The sequence below is a fragment of the Elephantulus edwardii genome, unplaced genomic scaffold (assembly GCF_000299155.1).
Source record: "Elephantulus edwardii isolate Elephantulus edwardi_28Jun2011 unplaced genomic scaffold, EleEdw1.0 scaffold00135, whole genome shotgun sequence".
Taxonomy (NCBI): Eukaryota; Metazoa; Chordata; class Mammalia; order Macroscelidea; family Macroscelididae; genus Elephantulus; species Elephantulus edwardii.
The window spans coordinates 7516645-7541530 of NW_006399885.1; the positions used below are offsets into that span (position 1 = coordinate 7516645).

General features: G+C 41.4%; 1 protein-coding gene across 2 annotated transcripts in view; it reads left to right on the forward strand.

Moving 5' to 3' along the window:
- The window catches only part of ATP8A2 (ATPase, aminophospholipid transporter, class I, type 8A, member 2), a 720462-nt gene that overhangs the window by 373510 nt on the left and 322066 nt on the right, over positions 1-24886 (forward strand). For both annotated transcript variants that reach the window (XM_006894116.1, XM_006894117.1), the window contains exon 25: positions 15740-15923. In XM_006894116.1, the coding sequence (XP_006894178.1) occupies positions 15740-15923 (184 nt within the window). The remainder of the gene's footprint in view (positions 1-15739; positions 15924-24886) is intronic.

Here is a 24886-nt window from a genome sequence, read left to right on the forward strand (position 1 = left end):
AACTTCTTCTTTCATCACCATAGGCTCTTGCTCATATGTTGTTTCATTAAATTCTTCTGTGTCTTCCAATTCCTTTTGATACAGTGACTCAGTATATTCCTTCCATTTTTTTTAACACTTCCGGGATCATTTAACGTTCTGCCGAAAGCATCCTTGATTATAGCAACTCGAGGTTTGAATTTGTTCTTCAGTTATATGTTGGTCACTTTGAATTGACCAGCTATTACTTAGGAGATGAGGCAAGTGTGTTTCTGTCAATACTTACAACCTCAGATACCCTGGAGAGGATCTCCTCAAGTCAGCCTTTACTCTATAGCAGTGAATTTTTTGGAGCTGTATCTCTTGCTGTTGATTTGATTGTAACTCTTAACTAAACCAATCTCTTTTGGGGCATGGAAGCATTTAACAATGGTTACTCATGTTATGATGCAAATAATCTTTTTACCTGTAGAATACATTGGAAATTATAAGCTGTCTGACATTCAAATGTCACAAAGTGGCCATGTATATTTGTTTAATTCCTAAAACTGCCAGAAAATTGCACCTTGAAGATGAAAGGGAATATAATTGCACAAGTGTCTGTTTCTCTGCTTTCCTTGCCCCAGCTGTTCTTGTGGTGTGGGACTCTAGCACACATCCACCCTCAGTGCAGCTGAATGCAAGCAATCTCTGATGGCCAGTGCAGGCAAATTCAAATTATGGAACCCATGAATGGAGCGTAGAGTTAACTTGCTTGGTCACTGATAGAGAAAGTGGCAGTCTGCGCTCACGCAGACATGCCCTCATAGATAAGCCTGGTATCTACTTCTGAAAAATCAACCATTGAAAACTCTGGGGAAAATACTGCATAATGCCACTGTTGTTAAGCAGACTTACATCGGGGTTGGGGGAAAACTAAGGAAAAAAGGGGATAAATAATGTATATTGCATTGAAACAGATGAGGGAGAGAACTATTTAAAAGGGATATATATGATTAGGTATTATTGTCATGACAGGAGTCCAGAATGAAACCTGCATAGTGGAGTTGACGTAGCAGGAGGGATTGTATAGCAATAAATTTTATTTTATTTTATTTTTTTTTACTTTTCAAAGGGAAGAGTGAACTAACTGGGGGAGAAAGTTGGGCAGGGAGAAGAGTGCAACAATGAATAAATAGAAATCCAAAGTCTCTGTAAACTTTCATTAAGATGTTTGTTTGTTTGTTTTCAATTCATCTAAGTTAATAAATATACTTCAGCCATAGCTAAATGAGTATATCATCAGCACCTCTGGGCTCTTAGATTAGCAGTCCAGTAAACCCAACACTGACCTGTTGACTCATATTTCACAGGAGTAGCTGAGTCCTTTCACCATCCATAGATATTTTCTGACTTTATGGCAGTGAGTTTGAGTGTCCTTTAAAGGATTAATAGAAAATTTTTCCACAGGAAATGCATTGCCATTGAGTTACAGCCGACTCCTAGCTGAACCCTCCAGGGGGTTTTCAGAGGCTGTAACTCACAGGGGAGGAGACTGCCCACCCTTCTCCTGCAGAGTCAGTGGTGCATTTGAACCGTCAGACAAGTGCCACCTTCAGGTGGACAGTGAAACTCTCCGTAGACCATGGCATCAGAGATCCCTTTGTCCACAGGAAGGGCACCATGATGATGAATAATATTTCCCAGGACAGAAGAAGAAAGAAGAAAAAGAATGAACTATTTTAAGAGGAATCACATTGAGCAGGTGCCTCGACAGCACATAACAACAACAATCACAGTGAGGGACTTGATAATACCAGGAAAAGGCAACAAAACGTAAAGGTCACTGACCCATACACAAGACATGAGTAAAAGGGAGACATTAGCATACTAAAAATCACTCCTCTGGATCTAGATTTTAATATTATAATGAAGCATGCCAGCAACTGCTATCTTTGTATCTTCTACCATGAGTGTTTAACATCTAAGCATATGGAATGATATGCACAGCCCGATACTAATGTGATCTCGTCATAATGAAAAAATAGCTTGGACAGTCTGAATCCATAGAAGTCCCCTCTCTGGCTCAGCTCATGCACGATCTTAATAGAGCCACGTCTTCTGTTCTGCACCTTAGTATATCGTTCTTGGCTCCAGTCACCCAGACTATAGGCCTCGTGTTAGTCAGTGACATTAACATTTTAATCTTAGAAAACATATGACAATGGTAGACTACATTTAGCTGCCATGCTCATTTAGTAATTGAGCAACTGGTACCACGTTCTTAAATCCACTATCTTATGGATTGCTTTTGCTTTCATTTCTACTTTCTTTCCTCTGCAAGTACTCACTGCGGTTTATAAAATGTGCTGCTCTCTAGCTCTGTTCTATGAGACTACCTCTTGTTCAGGCACTGGCTTCTTGGACATAAATCCAACTGCTTTCTTCATTCTTCAATTGTTGCATTTTTTACCTCACTGGTATTTCTTCTCTTCTTCTTTTTTTAATTATTTTTGTATTGGTTTAAACATTTAACCTATTCAGAACAAAACTTTGAAAGGTACCATAATAAAATGGCAATCACATTTTCTTGACACTGGTGACCTAAGGTTGAACAATTTACCAATGACATGTATACATGTTCCAACTTTCTATGTCTTGGTGGGGACATTGGGTTTATAGTCACTTTAGCAAAATTTGTAATTCTCCTTCCCTTTTGTAAAATTAATTTAATGAAAGTTTACAGACTTTAGATTTCCATTCATTCATTGTTGCACTTTTCTCCCAAAATTTGTAATTCTCCTTCCCTCCTTTTTTATTAATTTAATGAAAGTTTACAGAGACTTTAGATTTCCATTCATTCATTGTTGCACTTTTCTCCCTGCCCAACCCTCCCCCCTCAATTCACTCTTCTCTTTGAAAAGTAAAAGAATTGTTATACAATCTCTCCCTCCAAGTCCACTCCACTATGCAGCCTTCGTTCATGACTCCTGTCATGACAATAATACCTAATCATATATCCCTTTAAAACAGTTCTGTCCCTCATCTGTTTCAAAGCAGTATACATTATTTATCCCCTCTTTCTCAGTCTCCCATCAACTCCAATGTCAGTGTCATTTTATAACATTGGCATTATACAATATTCATCCTTTTGTGACTGAGATATTTCACTCATCACAATGTCCTGCAGAGTCACCCATTTTATCATAATATTTCATGAGTTCCTTGTTTTTCAATGCAGCATAGTATTCCATTGTGTGAATATAACACAGCTTCTCTACGCATTCGTTTGTTGGTTGTGGGCACTTGGGTTGTTTCCAGCTCTTTATTATTGTAAACAAAGCCATCATAAACATGGGTGTGCATATATCTGCTTGAATAGTGTTTATGGTTTCTTTAGGGTATATTCCCAGTAGAGGAATTGCTGAGTCAAATGGTGTTTCTATTTGCAACTTTTTGAGAAAGCACCATACTGCCTTTCATAATGGTTGTACCATTTTACACTCCCACCAATAGTTAATAAGGGTTCCAGTTTTTCCACAACTTCTCCAGCATTTGATGTTTGCTGTTTTGTTAAATTTTGCTATTCTTACTAGGGTCAGATGATATCTCATAGTTGTTCTGATTTGCATCTCTCTTAGAGCTAGGGATTCTGAACATTCCTTCATGTGTTTGTTGGCCATCTGAATGTCTTCTTTGGTGAAGTGTGTTCATATCCAGTGTCCATTTTTCAATTGGGTTATTTACCTTTATCTTATTGTGGTACTCAAGTATTTTATAAATTCTAGATATAAGTCCCTTATCTGACATGTCATTACCTAATTTTTTTCCCTGGCAGTGGCTTCCCTTTTTATCCTGTTGGAGAAGTTTTTGGATGTACATAGGGATTTGATTCTTAGAAGGTCCCATTCATCTATTCCTTGCCTGGAAGGATTTTTTCATGATGCTTGGAAAACCGTTCATGTTGCGGATTAGGACTTCCAGAGTTCTTCCAAGCTTTTCTTTAATGAAGTTTATAGTCCTTTGTTTTAGTCCTAGGTCCATGATCCACTTTGAGTTGGTTTTTATAGAGTGAGGTGTAGATCTTGCTTGAGTTTTCTACAGATAGTTTTCCAGTTTTGCCAACACCATTTGTTAAAAAGGCTGTCATTTCCCCACCTAACTGATTTCATCTCCTTGTCAAAAATCAGCTCACCATACTCAGGTTTCACTCTGGATTTTATCAGTCTTTGGTCCTTTACCAAAGATGCCCGGAGTTGGAGCTATTATGAGTTAAACGGCACAAAAATCAGCTCACCATAGGTGGATGGGCTGATTTCTGGATTCTCAATTCTATTCCATTAATTTATGTGTCTGTCGTTGTATGATTACCTTACTCTCTAGACCACCACAGCAGTGTAGTAGGATTTGAAATCAGGGAGTGAGATGCCTCCTACCTTGTTTCTCCTCACTTGCATTTCTGACTCGTGGCAACCCTATATTGGGTTTCTCTGGCATGCATCTTAATGGCAGCAGATTGCCTCATCATCTCCTGATAACATCTGGTAGATTCAAACCACTGAACTTTTCAGTTAGCAGGCCAACAAATAATACACTATGGTGCTAGGGTAAAATCTCAATAGCTTCCATATTTCCATGATCTGTTGTTGCTGTTAGTTGCCATCAAGTAAAGTCTGATTCATAGCTGCATGTGACAGAGTTGAACTGATATTCAACAAGTTGAATTGACTCCATCACTGTAACAATGACTCTAGCACATCGGAGATTGTGAAGAGCACGCAGGATTCGTATTTATTGTTCATAGGATCGCTATGAGACATAGTCAACTCAGTGGCATCTAACAACAGTAATAATGTAGAGTTTTCATGACTGCATTCATTGCAGAAACAGATTACCAGCTCTTTTTCCTGCAGTCACTGGATGGGTTCAAATCATCAACCTTTCAACCAGCTGTCATTGTCGTTGTTTTGTGCCATCGAGTTGGAACTGACCAATAACTGACCCTCCAGTGGGTTTTCAGAGGCAGTAAATCGCACGGGAGGAGATTGTCCATTCTCCTGTGGGACAGCTGGTGGATTCAACCTGTGCACCTTTGAGATTACAGCTCAGCTTCTTGCCATTAGGCTGCTAGAGCTCCTTCAATTGGCTATCAAGCATTTAGTTATTGTACCACCAAAACCCTAGCAATTCCTTATCTTTAGATTTTTGGAGTAAGGGGCTTTTAAACCAGTCTTTAGAAGCCATCAGCGATTCAGTTTAAATTCCCTTTCTCTGTGCATACAAATAAGCTAACAGCAGGCACCTTTTGGGTTCCTCTCCACTGTCATCTTTCCCCATCCCTTCTCTCTTCAGCCTGACATCTGTGGTGTGTTTGGGGACCATCCTCAGCTGTCAAAACCATCTGCTTTTGGAAATTGGGGCTACAGTGAGATGCAACAAAAACTGGGACATGAGATTTCATTTCAAGAGAGGCATACATTCTGGGTCAGGGAACAGATGTAGGGTGTTCCAGAAGGGGATGATTGCCCAGGGCTCCCAAGCAACTGGACTGCGAGGTGTGTAAGTGGGTCAGCAAATCTAAAGGAAGAACACAGGAGCCAGATGTGGTTCTGCTTAGCCTTGAGGACACACAGTAGACAGACACATGGAATCATTCAATTATTATTAGATTCATATGTTAGGTAACCTACTTCACTAGAGTCAATTCTCACTCATGGCTACCCTCCATCAAGTTTCTGATGCTATAAATTTTAGCCAGTGCAGTCCATTTTTATCCCATGATGCGGCTGGTGGATTTGAAACACCAACCTATCAGTTACAGTCCATTCCTTGAAGGCAAAGAGGATGGAGCTTTGTCTTTCATACTTTGGACATGTTGAAAAGGGGAAGGCATCATGCTTGGAATGGTGCAAGGTTGGCATAAGAGAAGAAGCTCCACAACGGAATGAGTTGACACAGTTGACTGCAACAGTGGGCTCAAGTGTGTGTCAGAGATGGTGAAGATGGGACAGGAAAGAACAGGGCTCAGATGTGTTGTCAATTCAGTGCCACCTAACAACAGCATGCCACCAAGGCTCCCTGATGTAATAGCTAGAGGCATGTATATCTCCCAACAACATGAGATACTTACAAGTGCTACAATTCTTAGCATTTAGGATAACTGTTATAAGTAATAATATTTTGTTTCAACGTGTTTTTTTCCAAAGAAAATTCTTTTCATAAGGTACTATTTAATGAACAGAAAAGAGAAAGTTTCACAGTGAAATCATGTGATTTGCTGGCAGCACTTCATTCCAGAGGTCATTATGTTGTATTTAAAGAGCTCGCGCAGCATGTGGTTAAGCAGTCAGCTTCTAACTGAAGAATTGGTTGTTGGAGCTAACTGTGGGGGAAGATGAGGCAGTCTGCATCCCTAAAGGTGACAGCCTTGAAAACCTGGTGGGGAAATTCTCCTGCTCCTCCAGGATCATTATGAATAGAATCAACTCGATGGCAGAGAATGTGGTCTGGAGCCACCCCAGCAGTCTCTGAACTTCTTTCTGCTCCTAAAGACGGTCTGGGGCGGGGGGGGGGGGAGAAGAAACTTTGAAGTCCAATCTGTAAAAATATTTCGTGAATCTGATCCATCAGTAAGTCATTGACAAGCCCTGTGGCATAGCGTGCCATTATGTTGGACTTGGGTAGGTCAGTAGTTAAATCTACCAGCTGTTCTGAGGATGGGCAGTCTCCTCGCATAAAGATTTACAGCTTCTGAAACCTGGCGGAAGATCAATAGAAATTTGAATACATTCCAAAAGAGTGAGTTTATTGTGGTTCTCGTTCAAGTCCTCTTGGGTGCCCATAAGTGAAGGTCTTTGTAACCTCTCTGACTTGACCAAGCAAAGTTGTAATCTATGTTCAAGTCATGTCTTTACAAATGGGGTGGAAGAACTGGCCAAGTGTTGAGAAGCTGTGCTTCAATCCCAAAGGCACTCAGTCCGAGTCTACTAGCATCTTCACAGGAGAAGGAAGGGCAGTCTCTTCCCGTGTGATTCACTTTACTGCCTCTGAAAATCCCCTTGAGGGTTGACTCTAAGTTGGTTCTGGCTCACTGACACTTAAAAACAAGAAGACATTATTGTAAGATCAGATTTTAAGAACACACCTGTTGTTGTTGTTAGATGTCATCAAGTTGACTACAGCACATAGTGACCTTATGAATAATAGATCCAGAACTTAGTCCTGCACCATCCTCACCATTTCTGACATGCGCAAGTCCATTGTTGTTGTCACTGTGTCATCCCTCTTAAAGAGAGACTTCCTCTTTTATACTGAACCTGTACTTTTTCAAGCACGTGGTCTCTTCCCAAGGACTAGCCCCTTCTGACAACATACACAAAGTATGTAAGATCAAGTTTCATAATCCTTGCATCTAAACAACAAGTGCAACATGGTTGCACTTCCTCCAAGATTGATTTGTTTTTTTGGAACCCATGTGACATTCATTCTCCCTTCACCAACACCACAATACAAAGGTATCTATTTTTCTTTAGTTTTTCTTATTCATGGTCCAACTTTCAGATGTATGTGAAGCACTGAAAATACCATGGCTCAGATCAGTTGTACCTTATCACCTAAGGCCAGCCTTTAAACTGGCATTCTTACTTGTTAGCTCTTTAAAGAAGTCCCTGAGAGTAGATTTTCCCAATGCAACACGTTTGGATTCTTAAAACCAGCTTTCATAAAACTCATCATGAAACCAGGAGTTTTAGAGGTCAATTATGTTAATGTGTGATCATTCATTCTAAAAGAGATTTCCTTAAGTGTTAACAAAATAGCTCCATGGAGCTAATTTTTCAATTTCAGGAGCACAAAGCCCACTAAAGGGATATTCCATCTGGGGTGTTGATCTAAAAATAAATAGAGAATTTTTTTTTTTATTTTGGAATTTACTGTGTTCACGATAGACATGGAAAGAGTACTTCTTCAAGTGTTTGAATATCTTTAATTCCATTTTTTAAAAATATATAACCCACTGTCTTCAAATAATTTCTGACTCCAAGGAAACTTGTAAACCAGTTTCCAAGGCTGTAAATCTTGATGGAAGAAGAATCCCACATCTTTTCCTTGAGTTTACCTTTCAGTTGGCAGCTGAACACGTCAACTATGTCACCACCAGTGTTCTTCTTTTTATTTCTTGTTGCTGTATGCTGCAATTAAGTTTTCCAAGGCTGTAAATCACAGGCTGATGGATTTGAACAGCCTACTTTTGGGTTCACAGGGCAACTCCTTCCACCTTAGGCCTCCGTAGGTTCTAGGAGTACCACAAACACTTCGTTTGGCTCAGCTGCAGTCTGGGGCTCTTACTTTATGATTTGAATGTGCTGGAAATATCTATTAAATATGACATATGAATCCAAGTCACAAATTAAGATTAAAGGAGAGCTAGCTTGCACGTTGTAGGAACTTGGCATACTAAAATATTGTATGTGGCTGAGGTGTAATGGTGCCTATTCTCGTCTGTAAAAATTAGCTGTTTGACATCTGTTTTGAACCCCTGGTGTGCATTAGAATTATGTTTTCTCAAGGCATTACAGCTGAGGGTATAATAAATCCTTGATGAGAATTTCATGCTTCTAGAACACTGGGCTATGACTTAGTTTATATACCTCAGTCAGGTTTTCCCTTCATTTTCTTGCTCTTTGGAGAAAGACAGATGTTGGATGTTCATATACTGCACTTTAAGCTGCCAGAGTCATTACTTCAACTTGACTGATTTGGGATGCAAATCCCACAGTGATAGGCGTAGTGAACATACTTGAACTATATGTACTGCTAATATAGAGGGTCAGAAAAGAAGAGGAGGACTCTTAACAAGATGAATTGCCATCATGGCTGCAAGAATGACCCTAAGTACAGCTGAGACCGAGGATGGAGCAGGGCCAGGCAGGGATTGGTACTGTTGTGCATCAGAGCATCAGAGCCACTCAGTGGTACCTAACATTTCAGACTTGCTACTTGTATAACCTGGGCTTGGCTTATAGGTAAACTTCTAAATGGAAAAAGAAAGACTTTAACCTCAAAGGAAACCTTGGCTCTGATTAGCTCCTTCTGTGTTTCCTCATCACAGTCCACCCAGCACCCTACGGCAAGATGTCTCTGTGACTGAACTTTCAGCGACCCAGCTAACCTGCCCGCTCCTCTGGCTCCTGGTCCCCGAGGAAATGCCAGGCTACTGCCAGGCTCCTTTCTCTCCACAGTAGTCCAAGTTCCCTGAGAAGTCAGCTCTCAGGGGGTCCACAGAATCTTGGATAATTGTGCATCTAGGTGCTATTTAAGTTTCTGTTTCTTCTCTCTTTCATGCCATGTGTACAAAAGACTAAAAAGGACAACTGTGTGATGACATCATTAGGGGAATTGGCACTTCCTGGAGGAAATACTATGCATTTGGAGTTGTTCTAAGGGCTTCAGGCTGAGGTTTGAGACTTTCTAAAATCCCTGAGTTCATGGCACCTTGGTGGCACAGTGATTAAATGTTTGGCTACTAATAGAAAGGTTGATGGTTCAAGCCCTCCATCTCCTCCAAGGGAGAAAGATTGTGGCAGTTTGTTTCTGAATGGAAATCTTATAGAGCAGTTCTTCTCCCTGTGGGTTCACCAAGAGCCAGAAGCAATAGCAGTGGAGGTTTTGTTTATTTTATTTCGAGGTCATTTTTTGGTCATTAATCCAGGCAAAAAAGAAAATACACAGTTTCTATCAAGTCGTGGTGGTGGTTGTTAGCTACTACCAAGTTGGTCCCAACTCACAGCAAACCCACATACAACAGAGCAAAGTGCTGCCTCTCCCGCAGCTTCCCCACAATCACCTGCAGCTCAGATCCCTGGGGTTTGGAGAGAACAGAGGCTGCGCAGTGCTGCACTGGAACACTTTACATTTTCAAGGGAGGCATAGTGACATCTCTCAGGTGTTGGTGTGAAATTCTGGCTTAAGGGGGCTCACGGTTTCAGAAATAGATTGCCAGGCATTTCTTCCTAGTCTCTCATGAAACTCTTTTGAAAGCCATTTGGCATCTCAACAACATTCAGGCCTCCATGGACAGACAGATGGTGGCTACGTGTAAGGGGCACTGACCAGAAATCAAAACTGTGTCTCCCACTAAAAAGGCAAGAATGTTCATCAGTGACCTCGTACTAACTATTGTGTAGCAAAAACTCCACTGCCACTGAGTTTATTCCAATCATAAAGGCTTTCAACCAAGTTTCTGAGGCTGTAAATCTTTACAAAGGAGCTCTGGTATCCTTGTGGCAAGAAGTCGTCCTGCAATCCTGAAGGCACATGGTTCAAGGCCACCAGCTGTTCCATAGAAGAAAGATAGGCAGTCTCCTCCTGTGCAATTAACTGTCTCTAAAAACTCACCAAAGGCTCAGCTATGGGTCGCTTCCAACTCTAACAACAAAGCTTTACAGAAGGACACATCTCATCTTTTTTCTTTGAAGCACTTGGTGGGTTTGAACTGCCAACCTTTCCGTTAGCAGCTTGGTGCATACACATTACATCACTAGTTCTCCTTTACTAAGTAGAATCAAACAATTTAGGAAGTATTTATGCCCTAGTAACTTTGCCGACATTTGAAAGCAATAATCGACAGAAAGGAAAGGAAATGATCCTTCTTTTAATCCTTCACTAGCTCTAATCACTCACTAGTGGTCTGTGTGCACCTGTTGAGCCCTACACAACTTCTTCACCTGGGGAGCCAGCCCTGAACACCGCCCCCTCATTTCCTGTCTCATATTGCCTTTTCTATTTGCTTTTTAAAAATTAAAACCACAGAAACCTACTCCACAGAGCTATCATGTCAGGCAAAAGAATGGCCTCGCATTGAAACCGTGAGCTGCCTTAAGCTAGTATTTCATATCAATATTTGACAGATGTCACTGTGCTTCTCCTGAAAGTTTAAAATACCATGCTGTAAATGATTTTGTAAATTACTACCTAACTTAGGAGGGACTAGAGAGCATTATGCTGAGTGAAATAACTCAGTCCCATAAGGACATACATATAGTATATAAAACCGTTATTGTAAAATGAAGGGATGGGACGGGAGGGTGGGAGCAGAGGAATGAGGTTGTGTGTGGGGAGAGGGGCTGTTAACCACAGAGTCACACAATTTGATGGGGGGTGAGGGAAATGAGAAATATCCAATGTTAAAAACAATGTATATGAACTTTGTAAGTAAACCAGAATAAAATAAAAATAAATATCTTGCTGTAGTGCCTCAGGGTACCTACAGACATTGTCAGTGGACCCATGGTCAGAAGCATGCAATTCTCATATGTGTTTACTCCACCCCCCAGCTTTTTCAACATTTGAAGTTTTGCACACAACTCTGGGCTGAGTGGAGGTCAGAACTCGAATTCAAACTCATTGCCTTTGAGTCAGAATCAACTCATATCTAACCCTCTGGCAGTTTTCAGAGGCTGTAAATCACTCAGGGAGACTTTTCCTTCTTTCTCCTGTCATTTCACACAAATACATGGAAACCACTTCATATGGTGGGTGGTTCTTGTTTCCACCATTTTATTCCTGAAAAAAAACAAAAACCCCTAGGACTCAATTCTTTTCCCTCCTTCTTGTTGTTTTGTACTGTGGAGTCAGAACCAACCCATGGCTGACCTTCCTGCGGGTTTTCAGAGGCAGTTAATCTCATGGGAGGAGATTGTCCATCTTTCTTCCATGGTGCAGCTGGTGGATATGAACCACGTGCCTTGGGGATTGCAGCACAGCTTCTTTGCCACTAAGCCACTTGAGCTCCCTCATTAAGTTGTAGGTTGTTTTTGTTTGGTGCCATGGAGTTGGATCCCTGAACTCAACAGAATGAAGCACTGCCACCGTTCTTACAGCCCCTGCCCTGTCTGAGCCCATTGTTGGAGCCACTGCCTCGAACCCTCTCATTGAAGACCTTTCTCTTTGCAACACTTCCTGTTATTTTACCAAGCATGATAATCTTCTTCAGGAGCTGGCCCATCCCAATAACAGGCCAAATGTGCAGGAGACAAAGTCTCACCATCCTTGCTTCGAAAGAACATTCTGGCAGCACTTCGTCAAGACAGATTTGTTTGTTCTTCAGAGTTCATGCCTAGTCATTTAGCTTTGACCTCTAGGGTATTTTTTCTAGCTTGTGTTTGCTCTCTGCTTTTATCGAGCTTAGAAATGAACAAATTTGCCCTTGCCTAGCAAGTTAGAAATGTGAGTTGTGTCTGTCAACGTGTAATGAGAAAGACCAGCTTTTGGCCCCAAGTCATTACTCTGGAATCTTTGATGGAATAGATACAGCTTAATGTTCCTGAGTGTTCAAAAATCGCTTATGTTTAGCTGACTGGAAGTTCGTTAGTAATCAGCAGTAAAGCTTTAGGTAAATTTATATCAGGCTACTATAAAGTAAGTTTGGCATTTGATACCAAGTCACTGGTGACAGCCACGCTCAGCTGTCTAGTAGATAGTGCTGGGAGGCTATTTTTAAGATTTGAGGCATGCCAATTAAATAGTGGTTGGAGGACCTGAGACTTGTTAGCCATTGCCAAGTGGGCTTGAGGAGAAGTGATCTGATAGGGTTTCTTTCTATTTCAGCCTTCCTCAGAGGGCCAAATTAAGGGCTTTGAAATTTGCTCAACAAGAAAAAAGTAATAATAATAATTTGTTAGAGATTGACACTCCCCCAGAAGGCAGTGACTTCCCATCACTGCAAATCCTTGTGAAACATAATGAAAGGGATACTGGGGCCTACCAAGGATGGTATAGGCTCTGGAAACCCTTTCAGGCCTAGATTTTGTTTTTCTAAGGTCTTAGTTTCCTTGCTTGATAACTGAGGAAAGACTTTGCGGAGTTCTCATGCTTGATATCCAGCTTGCTTGTTTTTCCGAGTGGATAACATGAAAGGGAAGGCAAATTTGAAGATTAGTATGTTGGAGCACTGGTGGCACCAGTTGGAGCAGTGGTTTAGCGCTTCACTGCTTGTTAGAAGGCTTGCTGTTCAAACCCACCAGCACCTTCCTGGAAAAAAGATGTGGCGTGTGCTTCTCCACAGATTACAGTGTTGTCAGCAATTATCACAAAGTTAGCTATGCCATGTTGAGTGGCAATGAGTCAGAATCAAGTCACTTTCAGTGGATTTGGGATTTTTGTGTTGAAAATAGGGATTTCTGTGAGTTTGAGGCCACGTAAGACAGCATAGCTCTTAGTGGAGAAAGACTTTACATGCTCATTCTAGTTTGTAAGTGTAGTGTATGTATCCATCTTTTGATGACTGGCAAGAAAACTTCGTCATAAACACATGCTGGATGAGTAAGAAGAGTTTAGTGTCTCCTCTTCCTTAAAAAAACAAACCTCTGAGTGACTCAAATGGTTAAATACTTGGGCTCTATTGTGAGCATATCTTTCTTTATTTTTCTTTGCTATGTTACGTGTCATAGTACGACTTAATTTTTTTTTTCACAGTTTGAATGTTTGTGGCAACTATGCATTGGGCAAGTCTATTGTACCATTTCTCCCAACAACATGTGGTCCCTTGGCATCCCTAGGTCACCTATTGGTGGTCCTCACAACATTGCAAACATTTTCATAATGCTTCCACATACCTATAAACTGTTTTCTGGAGTAAACACGACTGTTCTATGCGCTGGGAAACAAACAAATCTCGTGATTTGCTTTATTTTTGTGGTCTGTAAGCAAATTGCCACATCTCTGAAATACACATGTATGCATCCTGTTAAGTTTTCAGGGGAAGAGGAGAGCCTCTCTACATGTTTGTAAAAGAAAAGGAATACTCTCAGAATTCTTTGGGGAATAAAATACCTAGTGTTTTGGTTTGTTTGGGGTCATTTTGTTGTTGTTGATTGAGTTCCTATTTGTGGGTTTTGTTGTGGTTTTGGGAGTTTGATTTGGTTTTGTTGTTGGCTATGGGTTTAACTGTTTGTTGTTGTTGTTGTTTTATGTATAGGTGCTATCTGTGTTCCTCTGGGAAACCTAGAAAAGACTTAGACTGTGTGTGTGTGTGTGTGTGTGTGTGTGTGTTTTAGTGAATTTGGAAAATTCCAATAGCATTCTATATTTAATACCGGCTCACTGATGCAGAGTTTAAAATAAATTTGTTCTGAGGGAGAATAGATATCACATGATTTTCCTCTGTGAATTGAACTGTCACAGTGGCTGGAACGATGGATGCAAACACAGTAACAGTGTTGAGAACAGGGCAGGACTGGAAGGCATTTCATTCTGTTGCATGTGGTCACTTTCAGTCGAAGCCAACCCAGTGGTGTTCAAAGCGATATTCCAAATACTTATTTATCATTTATGTGCTGTGCTTTAGACCTCAGAGGTTGATATTTGGCCAGGCTCCTATTCTCTCCAAATGGCCTGTTAAGAGCAGTTAGCCTTCTTTGTTGTTGTTGTAAAGTGCCGTCGAGTCATAGGCGACTCATAGCGACTCTATGAATGATAGCCCTCAACACTTGTGTGCATAATTTTCATTCTTTCTCCAGGTTCATAGGGTTTCCAGAGACAAGCTATTTATGGAAGTGGGTGCCACTCCTTTGTAAAAACCTAGGTGATTGGCACTTTCAGCAAAGTCATCCCGGTTCTCACCTTTTGGACTCTGTTTCCCCTTAAAATGGAGTGGCCCTTCATTTCCTGTGGCTCCCATTCTAGTGGTACTCTGCCTCTGCTGTCAAATGCCATCTCCACCTCCGGGTTTCCTCTTTCCCTCTACTCTAGTCTAGTGGTACACTATGTTACATGTAGAGCTGCTGCTAGCTGGAAAGTGGGTGGTTTGAATCTATCAGCTGCACTGGAGGAGAGTCTCTTCTCAGTAAGATTCAAGCCATTGACATTTAATGGCTTTTTACGTGCCATTGAGTAGGAACCAACTCATAACTTACCTCCAGTGAGTTTTAAGAGGCAGTAAATTGAACAGAAGGTTGATCATCTTTCTCTCACATCGCAGCTGGTGGATTGGACTGTGTGCCTTTGGGTTGGGATCACAGATCCTTCCTCCTCTTCACTGGGCCACTAGAGCCTAATTGGGAACCTGACTGAGAGCTTCCGTGTGTTGGAATGGACTGGAAAGCCGTGGGCTTGATTTTCTTATGCTTTGCTGATTTGCATTCACATCTGTGTTCTTGTTACTATGTGATGTTTAAGTGCCGCCAAATCAGAATCGACCGACAGCTTACCCTCCAGCAGGTTTTGCAAGGCTGTAAATTACACAAGAGGAGATGTTGGTTTTTCTCTGGCAAAACAGCTGATAGATTGAAACTGCTTGCCTTTGGGTTAACAGTGCAACACCGTACCCCTAGGCAAACAGAGCTTCCTTCTGTAGAAGCTGATTTTACAATGTCCATGTCAGCTGTAGGCTGCATGTAATGAACAATAAACCAAGAGTCAGCTCTTTGGGAGTCTTCTGATGTACTGGGACTGCAGATGCCACTACCTTTATCATTCAGAGGAGCACATGTGCATCTGAGCGGGCCCACTCACACCTTCCAACTTCCCACCCAAACATGTGGTTAGAAACGAGCTGTGCTTTAATTCAGTTCTGAGTTGTGCATTTCGTCTGAAGTTGGCAAACACTGGAAAGCCATAAGCTACTGTTTTCTGCAAGCTTCTTTGTGTATGAGTATAAAGCATGTGTATAGATTCTGGACAATGTCTAATAGCCACCCCTGTAATGCAGCTCAGTGTGGTTCACAGCTGTCTCCTTTGCCTGGGAAGCTGGTCTAAGGAAGTACCCTTCTTTGTTCCCTTACAGGGTGTCTCCTCTGCAGAAGTCTGAAATCGTCGATGTGGTTAAGAAGCGAGTGAAGGCCATCACGCTTGCCATTGGGGATGGGGCCAATGATGTGGGGATGATCCAGACTGCACACGTGGGTGTGGGCATCAGTGGGAACGAGGGCATGCAGGCCACCAACAACTCAGACTACGCCATTGCACAGGTGAGAGCTGGGCCCGTTCTCTTGAGAGGCCAACTGGGCCTGAGCCCAGAGTTGGGACGTGCCTTCTGTCCCTCTCCAGAGTACTGCCACCTAGAAAGAACCATCAGTGCATCAGAGTTCCTCTGGTATCTTGATCTTGTGCATTTTAGAGGCCCTGTCCTGCTGGTTGCATTTCCTTTGGCCAGTCATGAGGTTCGCCAGGAGGCTCTGTGCCCAGATGAGAAGTCCCCCCAAGATCTCTAGTTATGCTGGTGATAAATATTTACCCTCAACTCCCAAATCTGCTGTATGTCTTTTCCTTTATGCTTGTCCCCGCTAAAGAAGGGTTGCACTCCTCAAGCCTACTCTCTGTAGTTCCAATTCCTATACTTCCCCCTCTTCCAAAAGGCTCTAGTACACTCTAGTCAGACCTTCCTGGGAATGCAAGGCAGTGAGTTAAACCACTACACCCTCTGTAGCTGTTGCCAGGGGTTGCTGCCCAAGACCCCTGCAGTGAGCATCAGCCAGGCTTAAGCTGTGATGACCTCATGGTCAGCAGTCATCGGATCCTCTAGTGAAGTCATGGTCCACATTTCCTCTCCAAATTAAAAGCTGCAGGTGGAGATGCACAGCATAAAACGTACTCAGTAGCTGAGCGGCCAGAGGCTGAAAGAAGTGTTCTTCGTCAACAACCAGAAAAGTAAAGGGAGACAGCCAACCTCGGATCCCTAGACTATGTGCTGTTGGATCATTTGGTCTGTCGACCATCCTCAAAATCTAAGTCTTATCCTAAGCTTGTGCTGGTTTTTCCTCCTCACCTCCTAATTGCATGTATTATTGCCAGATCCCATCTATGACACATGGCAAGCCCATGTGTGTAAAACTCAAACTGTATTAGGGCATCCACTAACTGATTCTTTGGAAATAGAATACCAGGCCTTTATTCTGAGCCACTTTTGAGTAGACCTGAAATTTCAGCTTTTCAGCTAGCTGAGAGCTCAGATCTCAGCTGTGAATGTTACGCATCTCCACTACCCAACCAGACTCTCTTGCTGTCAAGTTGATGACTCTTAGGGATCCTACAAGGAGGGTAGAATTGTCAAAAATTACTACCAAGGTTTTAATTTTACAGAAGCTGTTTTAAGGTGGGATCTCTAGAGAAATACAACCAGGGAGGCTGAGAAAGACAGAGAGAGATATTTATCTAAAGATAAACAATAACCCACATCTGTGTAGAAGCTGGTAAGTCTCCAGTCCATGGGTCAGATTCAGGATAAAGGTTTCTCTTGATTCATATTGGTGCAGGGGCTGAAGAACCCAGTATCAGGAAATCAGGTGGCAGGTTGCTTACTTCAAAAGTTGGAAAAATGCAAGATTGGAGGCAATATGGCAGGCTCCTGGCTCAAATCCAGAGAAGCAGCTGTCACATGACGACAAGCCAGATGCCAGGTTCTAATCAAGCAAAAAGCAAGAGGATTTTATTCATAGTCACTTGTTGCAAGCCACACCCCAAGTCAAGAAGCCAATAGCATATTATATTGAGTGAACTTCCTATAAAATGCTTCTTTAAAATACTAAAAAGGAAAGATAACAGTTTTAAGACTAAAGTACACATGTCCCAAACCATGGCACTTTAAATTGCTTCATCTACACATAAAGAGTGGACGGTAACTAAGGATACTGAAGAGGAATTGATGCCTTGAATTGTGACCTTGAAGAATATTGAATTTCCTATGGACTGCCAAATGAATAAGCACATCCACCTTGGACAAAGTGAAGCCACAGTCCTTTTTGTCTCACATAATTTGACCACGTTATTATCATGGGGGAATAGACTCTGGAAAAGGACATAATGCTTAGAAAAGTTAAGGATCAGTGAAAGAAAGACAGGCTGACACCGTGACTACAATGGGATTTAAGACAGCAAAGCTTATGGCAATGATGCAGGATGGAGCAGGAGATCAGCGTGTTCTCTTGTCACTGAGAGTCAGAGCCACTTTGAGAGCACATAGCAACCACAAACCTCCGTGGAAATCTCCTTTCAATTGACTGTTGTTACTAGCCCGTCTCATCATGGAAATGATTCCAACTTCTCAGATATTATCAATAGGATGACTCCATCATAACCACCAGTAACTCATGGGCATCCAAGTTGAAGCACAACCTTAACCTTCACAGAACATCCCTCAAAGAGCCTGGTGTGTTTAAACCACTAACATTTCAGTTAACAACCAAGGACTTCATCATTGTGCCACCAGGGCCAGATGTTTTGCCACCTCGCTAGAACACCTGAGGGATGATTACTCTTTTCAAGGATGTGTTGCCTTCATCCCATGGATGCAAGAAGTAAGAGCTTTTGCCCTTCAGGTTAACTCTAAGGCTTATGTACACAAGGTTCAAGAGCCACATATGACTCGGGCTTGCAGTCTTGTGCTTTGCTGTTTCCACCTCTACCATCCAAAAGAGAGACCTGCTCTGAATCACCTCTCAGAGCTCCTCCAGCCTGGCCCATCTATGAACACAGCAGTGAGGTGTTACAGGATCCTTGTGGCTCTGAGAACTGGATGGAATCCATCTTCTTTCTTTGTTGCATTCCCAGAAATTCTCAAGATAATTCCTGAGCTATGGAGGAGAAGGAATTCCAAAGGCACAGGTGGGAACATGGGGCCCCCTGCATCAGGTGGTCTGCCTGATGTCCAGGCCTGGAGCAGAGGAGGGGGAGGACAGCAGGTCTGGCAGTGAGCTGACGACCAGGCCAGCACACCTGCTCCTTTCTTTTCCCCCATCAGCAGCTCCGTGGCCACTGGGGACTTCACTTCCTGTAGTCTGTCAGCAGCTCTCTGCCTTCTACACCCCAAACGTTATTAAATACTTGAGTTATAGCATCATGCGGCTGGAAAGGATCTTGTGAGGTTTCCTAGGAGTTCCTGGCAAATATTTGTCTGTCTTTTCCTTTAAAATGGCTACAGGAGGGGGATTCCACAACCGTCTTTATTGAAACTGAATACTAATGGGATGTGGAAGTGTAGGCAATGGCACCCTTCAAATTAAAAGGGTTGAAGAAGGGTGGAGCATGCTTGTATATTCAGGTTTGGTTGGAGGGGTTCATCTTTGTTTCTTTCCCCTCTGGTTTCACTGTCTCAAATCACTGCTCTCCAGTCAGGGTCAGTTCATAACTGACTTCCTTTGGTTTCCAAGTCTGTAAATTACATTGGAGATATTCTATCTTGCTCCCTTGAAGCTGCTGGTGGATTTGAACCAACAGAGAGGCTTGGCCTTTGAATGAGAAGCACAACCTCTTATGGACTACAACACCAGGTCTCCTGATAGTAGAGCTGTATAGCCTTTGCCAAATGAACCAGTGAATGGTCTTCATCTTCTCCTATAAAACAGAAATATTATTTCAGGACAGTATTCTTTCCTGCCTTCAAACCCTCTCCACCCCATAATATTCATCCTTTGTCATAAATTGCTTTTGCTTTCTTCATGGGTAAAGGCTTTGATGTCATCCCAGAACTCACCTAGTCTGTGATCACTAGTTCGTAAATCAGATTTATTATTGAGATGATTTTAAACTCAGTGAAATAGATTTAAGGTAGTATTTTGGTTCCCATGGACTTGTTTTCATTTTCTTCAGCTTGAAATTTGTACTTGCATGTAAGTAATTGGTGGTCTATTCCACTGTCAGCTCCTGGCTTTGTTTGAAGTGCTGATATTTAGCTTGCAATCAACTCTTTCCACAAATATGGCAATATGATTACTGTCATGTTCATCAGATCAGATCTATATGTATAGTAAGTATTTATGTTTTTTAAAAGACTGAAACTTGCACTAGAATTTAGAAAGGCCAAAGCAAAGGTAAGAAATTATCAGGTATAGAAATGAATAGAAAATTTCAAAGGACATCCCCCAAAATACAAAATAAAGTATTTTGACAAATTGTGCAAAGAGCTAGAGTTAGAAAACTGAAAGGGATGAATTAGCTTCTCATTTTTCAAGCTGACAGAGGTGAAGAACAAATTCAAGTTTCAAGTTGCAATACTGAATGGACAGACTCTCTGGACAAAATATTGAATGGTGTAGGACAGTATCACAAGAAGTTGGAAGGAATACACAGATATACTGTACAAAAAAATGGTCTGGGCAACACTGAATGATTCAAGAAGTAACATATGATCAATAACCAATGATGATGAAGGAAGCTGCACTAAAGACATTGGCAAAAAACACAGCTCCAGGAATTGGTGGAGTATCAGTTGAGGCATAGCAACTCTCAAGGTGATCACTAGCCTATGCCAAGACATTTAGAAGATAGATATTTGCCAGGTGCCTGGAAGAGATTCATATTTGGTTCCATTCTCAAAAAAAGATGATCCAACAGAGTATAGAAATTATCCAACAATGTGATTAATGTCACCTAAGAGTAAAATCTTACTGAATTATTGAAAAAATGACTCGGATAGTACATCAACAAGAAACTTCAGAACTTCAAGCTGGATATGGACCACGGCACAAGAAACATTACTGCTGATGTCAGATACATCTTGGCTAAAAGCAGAGAATACAAGAGAGATGCTTATTTGTGTTTTATTGGCTATGTAAAGGTCAAGACTGTGTGGATCATAACAAATTTTGGCTAACATTGAGAAGAATGGGAATCCCAGAGCACTTAATTTTGCTCATGTAAAACCTGTAAGAGGCAGTTGTCCAGACAGAACAAGGTAACACTGTATGGTTTAAAATCAGGAAAGGTGTATGTCAGGGTTATATCCTTTCTCCTTATATATTCAATCTGTATGATAATCAAATCATTTGAGAAGCTGGATTATATGAAGAAAAATGTGCATCAGGATTGAAGGAAGACTCATTAGCAACTTGCAGTATGCAGATGACACAACTTTGCTTGCAGGAAATGAAGACACAAGGCACTTACTTATTACAGATGGTCAAGGATTACAGCCTTTTATATGGATTATATGTCACCATCAAGGATACAAAAATCCTCCCCACTGGGCCAATAGGCAACATCATAATCGATGGAGAAAAGATTGAAATTGGCAAGAACTTAATTTTATCTGGATCCACAGTCAACACCCATGGAGCAGCAGTCAAGAAATGAAATGTTGCATCGGGAACATCTGCTGTCAAGGATCTCTTGTTCTCAAGACCAAGAACGTAAGTTTAAAGACTAAGGCACGTCTGGTCCAATCCACAGTCTTTTCAGTTGCTTCTTAAGCATCGGAAAGTTGCAGAGTGCATAAGGAAGACTGCAGAAGAATCAGTGCTTTAGAACTGTGGTGCTGGCAAAGAGAAATGAGGATCTCGTGGACTGCCAAAAGAGTATACAAGTTTGTTTCAGAGAAAGTGCAACCAGGATGCTCCTTTGAAGCAAGGAAGGTAAAAACTTCATTTCATACACTTTGAGAATGTCCTTGGGGAAAGACATCATGGGGAGGGAGGAGGGGGGAATAGAGGGTCAGGGAAAGAGAGAAAGCCCTTTAATGTGGTGAATTGACACAGTGGCTGTAACAGTGGCTAGAACTTGGCTGAGACTGGGAGGATGATGGAGAATAGGGTGAGTTCTGATCTATTGTTCATGGAGTCACTACGAGTTGTAGTCCACTTGATGGCACCTAACATCAACACTCACAAGCTCAAAGACTCACCCTTGGGAAAGTTGAGGTGAGCAGAGCTCTGTTTCCCCTCTGTTCCTGCTGTCTTGTGTGTTTATGTGGCTGACAGCTGCCTGGTCCATGCACAGCCATCACCGGCAGACACATCATCATACTGTATCATAGCCCACAGTGCCCTGTTGTCTGGGGAGATTCATTCCTACCCCTCACCGTCTTGATGTTTTTTAAACGACCTCTTGAAAACAGCATTTTGATTTAGTATATTGTTTTTTTTGTCTGAAAACAAATCACTGTGGTGCTCCGGTTGGGCCATTCAGGATGACCAGAGCAGATGTTCACTGTGCCCATCGATTGAAGTCCAGCATCAGGGGGCCCAGGGTGAAAGCAAACTTCCTCTTTATATGCTCAGCTCGTTATTTTATGATTCCCCATTCCCCTTCACAATCCTTAATGAGCTTTTATGGGAAGCTTTATTTTTCCATATGTATATACTTCAGCCATTTTGAAGTCTGGCGTCGTTGAGGTCTGGACATTAGTTGATGAGTTGCCACGCTTCTGGAAGAATTCACTAAGATGCTTGTTCGCCTCGGACCCATTCCTTTCCTTCTGTGCTTATGGAAATTAGAACATGGTTTCTTCCTGAACAAAATGCTTCTCTAAACAAATAGCTTATTTATTATTTTCAGCCAGGATCTTTCTTTCCTACAGAGAGTTAAGTTTTATTTCAAAAGCAATCTGAAATGGATAGGCAGGTAATTGTAGCAAAAGAACTTCCAATGTTTGTGTAGGTTTGAAATATGGCTTGATGATATCTCCATAAGGTCTTGAGTGTGTGGACTGCTCAGATGGAGAGCATTCTCCACCCTGGGATTTAGAACAGAGGGATTAAGGTTTTAGTTGAAGGCAGCTGAGAGGAAACAGGACTCCATGCAAGGCCAATTTAACATATAGAAAGAGGGAGTTTAAACAGGATTGTCCCTTGTAGTAGGTGAAGGCCAGAACACAATACAATCTACAAAACAAATAAATCTTATTGTCCTGTTTCCAGCTTAATGTTCAGACATTTGGAGATTTCCATGAAATAAAACATAGAAGACAAAACCAAGCTTAGGAAGAGGGTAAAGAAATGCGATTGGAGTGACTCTGTAAAGATCCTCTACCTCAAGAAGGAGTCATTTATTGAATTGGAAAATTGTTGGTTCTTGGTTCCAAATGGCAAAGCCAATCACTACGCCTGGACTAATATGCGGCATCATGGTAGATGGAGGTTGTCAATAATTTCATCTTACTAAGAGCTACAGTCAGCATCTATGATAGCAGAAGTCAAGAACTCGAAAGAAATACTACGTTGGGCACATCTGCTCTCCAGGACTTCTTTAAAGTGCTCATGAGCAAAGGTGTCATTTTAAAGATTTAAATGGGCCTGACCTAATCCATGATATTTTCAGTTGCTTCACATAATTCTGAAAGTTGGAAAATGTCCTAGGAAGACTGAAGAAGAATCCATGTCTTCAATTACAGTGTTGGCAAAGAATACCGACTATACCATGGACTGCCAAAAGAATGGACAAGTCTGTCTTAGAGCATGTGCACCCGGGTGATCTTTGTAGAATGCAGTTAGGAGGTGTCAGTCCTTTGAACTAAACATCATGTTAGGAAAGACTGAGGGTCAGAGAAAGAGAAATACCCTTAACAAGATGGATGGAGACCTGGAGAAATGGAAGAGTATACCTTGCTCATGGATATGAAGACTCAATATTATGAAAATGACAATATTACCAAAGGCAATTTACACATTCAGTGCAATCCCAATACAAATACCAATTTCATTTTTTTACAAGATGGAAAAGGCAATCTCCAATTTCATTTGAAATGGAAAGAGGCCCAGAATAAGCAAAATATTCCTTAAAAAGAGAAAGAAGGTAGGAGGCATCTTACTCCCTGATTTCAAATCCTACTACACACCTGTAGTTGTCAAGACAGCATGGTACTGGTACAATGGCAGACACATAGATCAATGGAGTAAAGGTGAGACTCCAGAAATCAGCCCATCTACCTATGGTCAACTGATTTTTGACAAGGAGATGAAATCTGTTAAGTGGGGAAATGATAGCCTTTTTAACAAAAGGTGTTGGCAAAATTGGAAAACTATCTATAAAAACTCGAGCAAGATCCATACCTCACTCCATATACAAAAACCAACTCAATGTTTATTGCAGCTTTGTAGCAAAGAGTTGATATATCCTACGAGCCCATCAACAAATGAATGGATAGAGAAGCTGTGGTATATTCACACAATGGAATACTATGCTGCATTGAAAAACAAGGAACTCATGAAATATTATACAAGATGAGTGACTGTGGAGCATATTATGATGAGTGAAATATTTCAGCACAAAAGGACAAATACTGTATAGTGCCACTGTTGTAAAACAGGACTGACATCAGGGTTGTGGGGATTCTAAGGAAAGATGGGACAAATAATGTATACATTGAAACAGATGAAGGACAGAACTGTTTAAAAGGAATATAAGATTAGGTATTATTTTCATGATAAGATTATGGAAAAATAAATGCACATTAAAGTGAACAGTCAACTGGGGGGATTGTATAACAATGAAAGAATTTTTTTCTTTAAAGAGAAAAATGAACTGGGAGGAGGGGTGAACAGGAAGGAAAATGTGCAACAATGAATGGGGGGAAATTAAATGGAAAGAATATGCTGTAAAAATGTATATGTTTCATTATAAAAATCATTAATAATAGGAAAAAGAAAAAAAAAACCAACAAGATGGATGGACAGACTGACTGTGTGAGTGTATTTGAGCATGACAGGGCAACGTTCAGATTGGTTGTTCATAACACCACTATAAGTAATAGCTAACTCAACAGTACCTAACAACAACAATGCAGATATTCACTGATTTTTTGGTGCTTTTAAGAAGTACTTTTTGAGCTATCAGAAAGGAGAACAAATGAGCTATAGACATGAAGTTGTGTGTTTTTTGTGTGTTTGTATATGTATGTCTGGATGTGATTCTTTTAACCTTAGGGCTGTTTGTGACAAAACTGTGCTTGTAGGCGGATAGCTGGCTTTAAAGTCCAAGGCTGTTACATTCAAATTCCTGTCCCTTGTGGCTGATGCCACAGCAAAAATCTGTGACTGGGGAGAGGGATGTGGTTTTCCACTGAGATTTTTCTTTCCTACAGTTGTATGTTCACCTTTTTTTCCCCTTGGGTTGGACAATGGAAGATATTTTCTGAAGGGACTTGGCAGATGGGAAGGGTTATCCTGGTGGAGGGTGGAGCTGGGAAGTAAGTAGGTCAAGGCACTGGGCTAAGGGTGGGGTC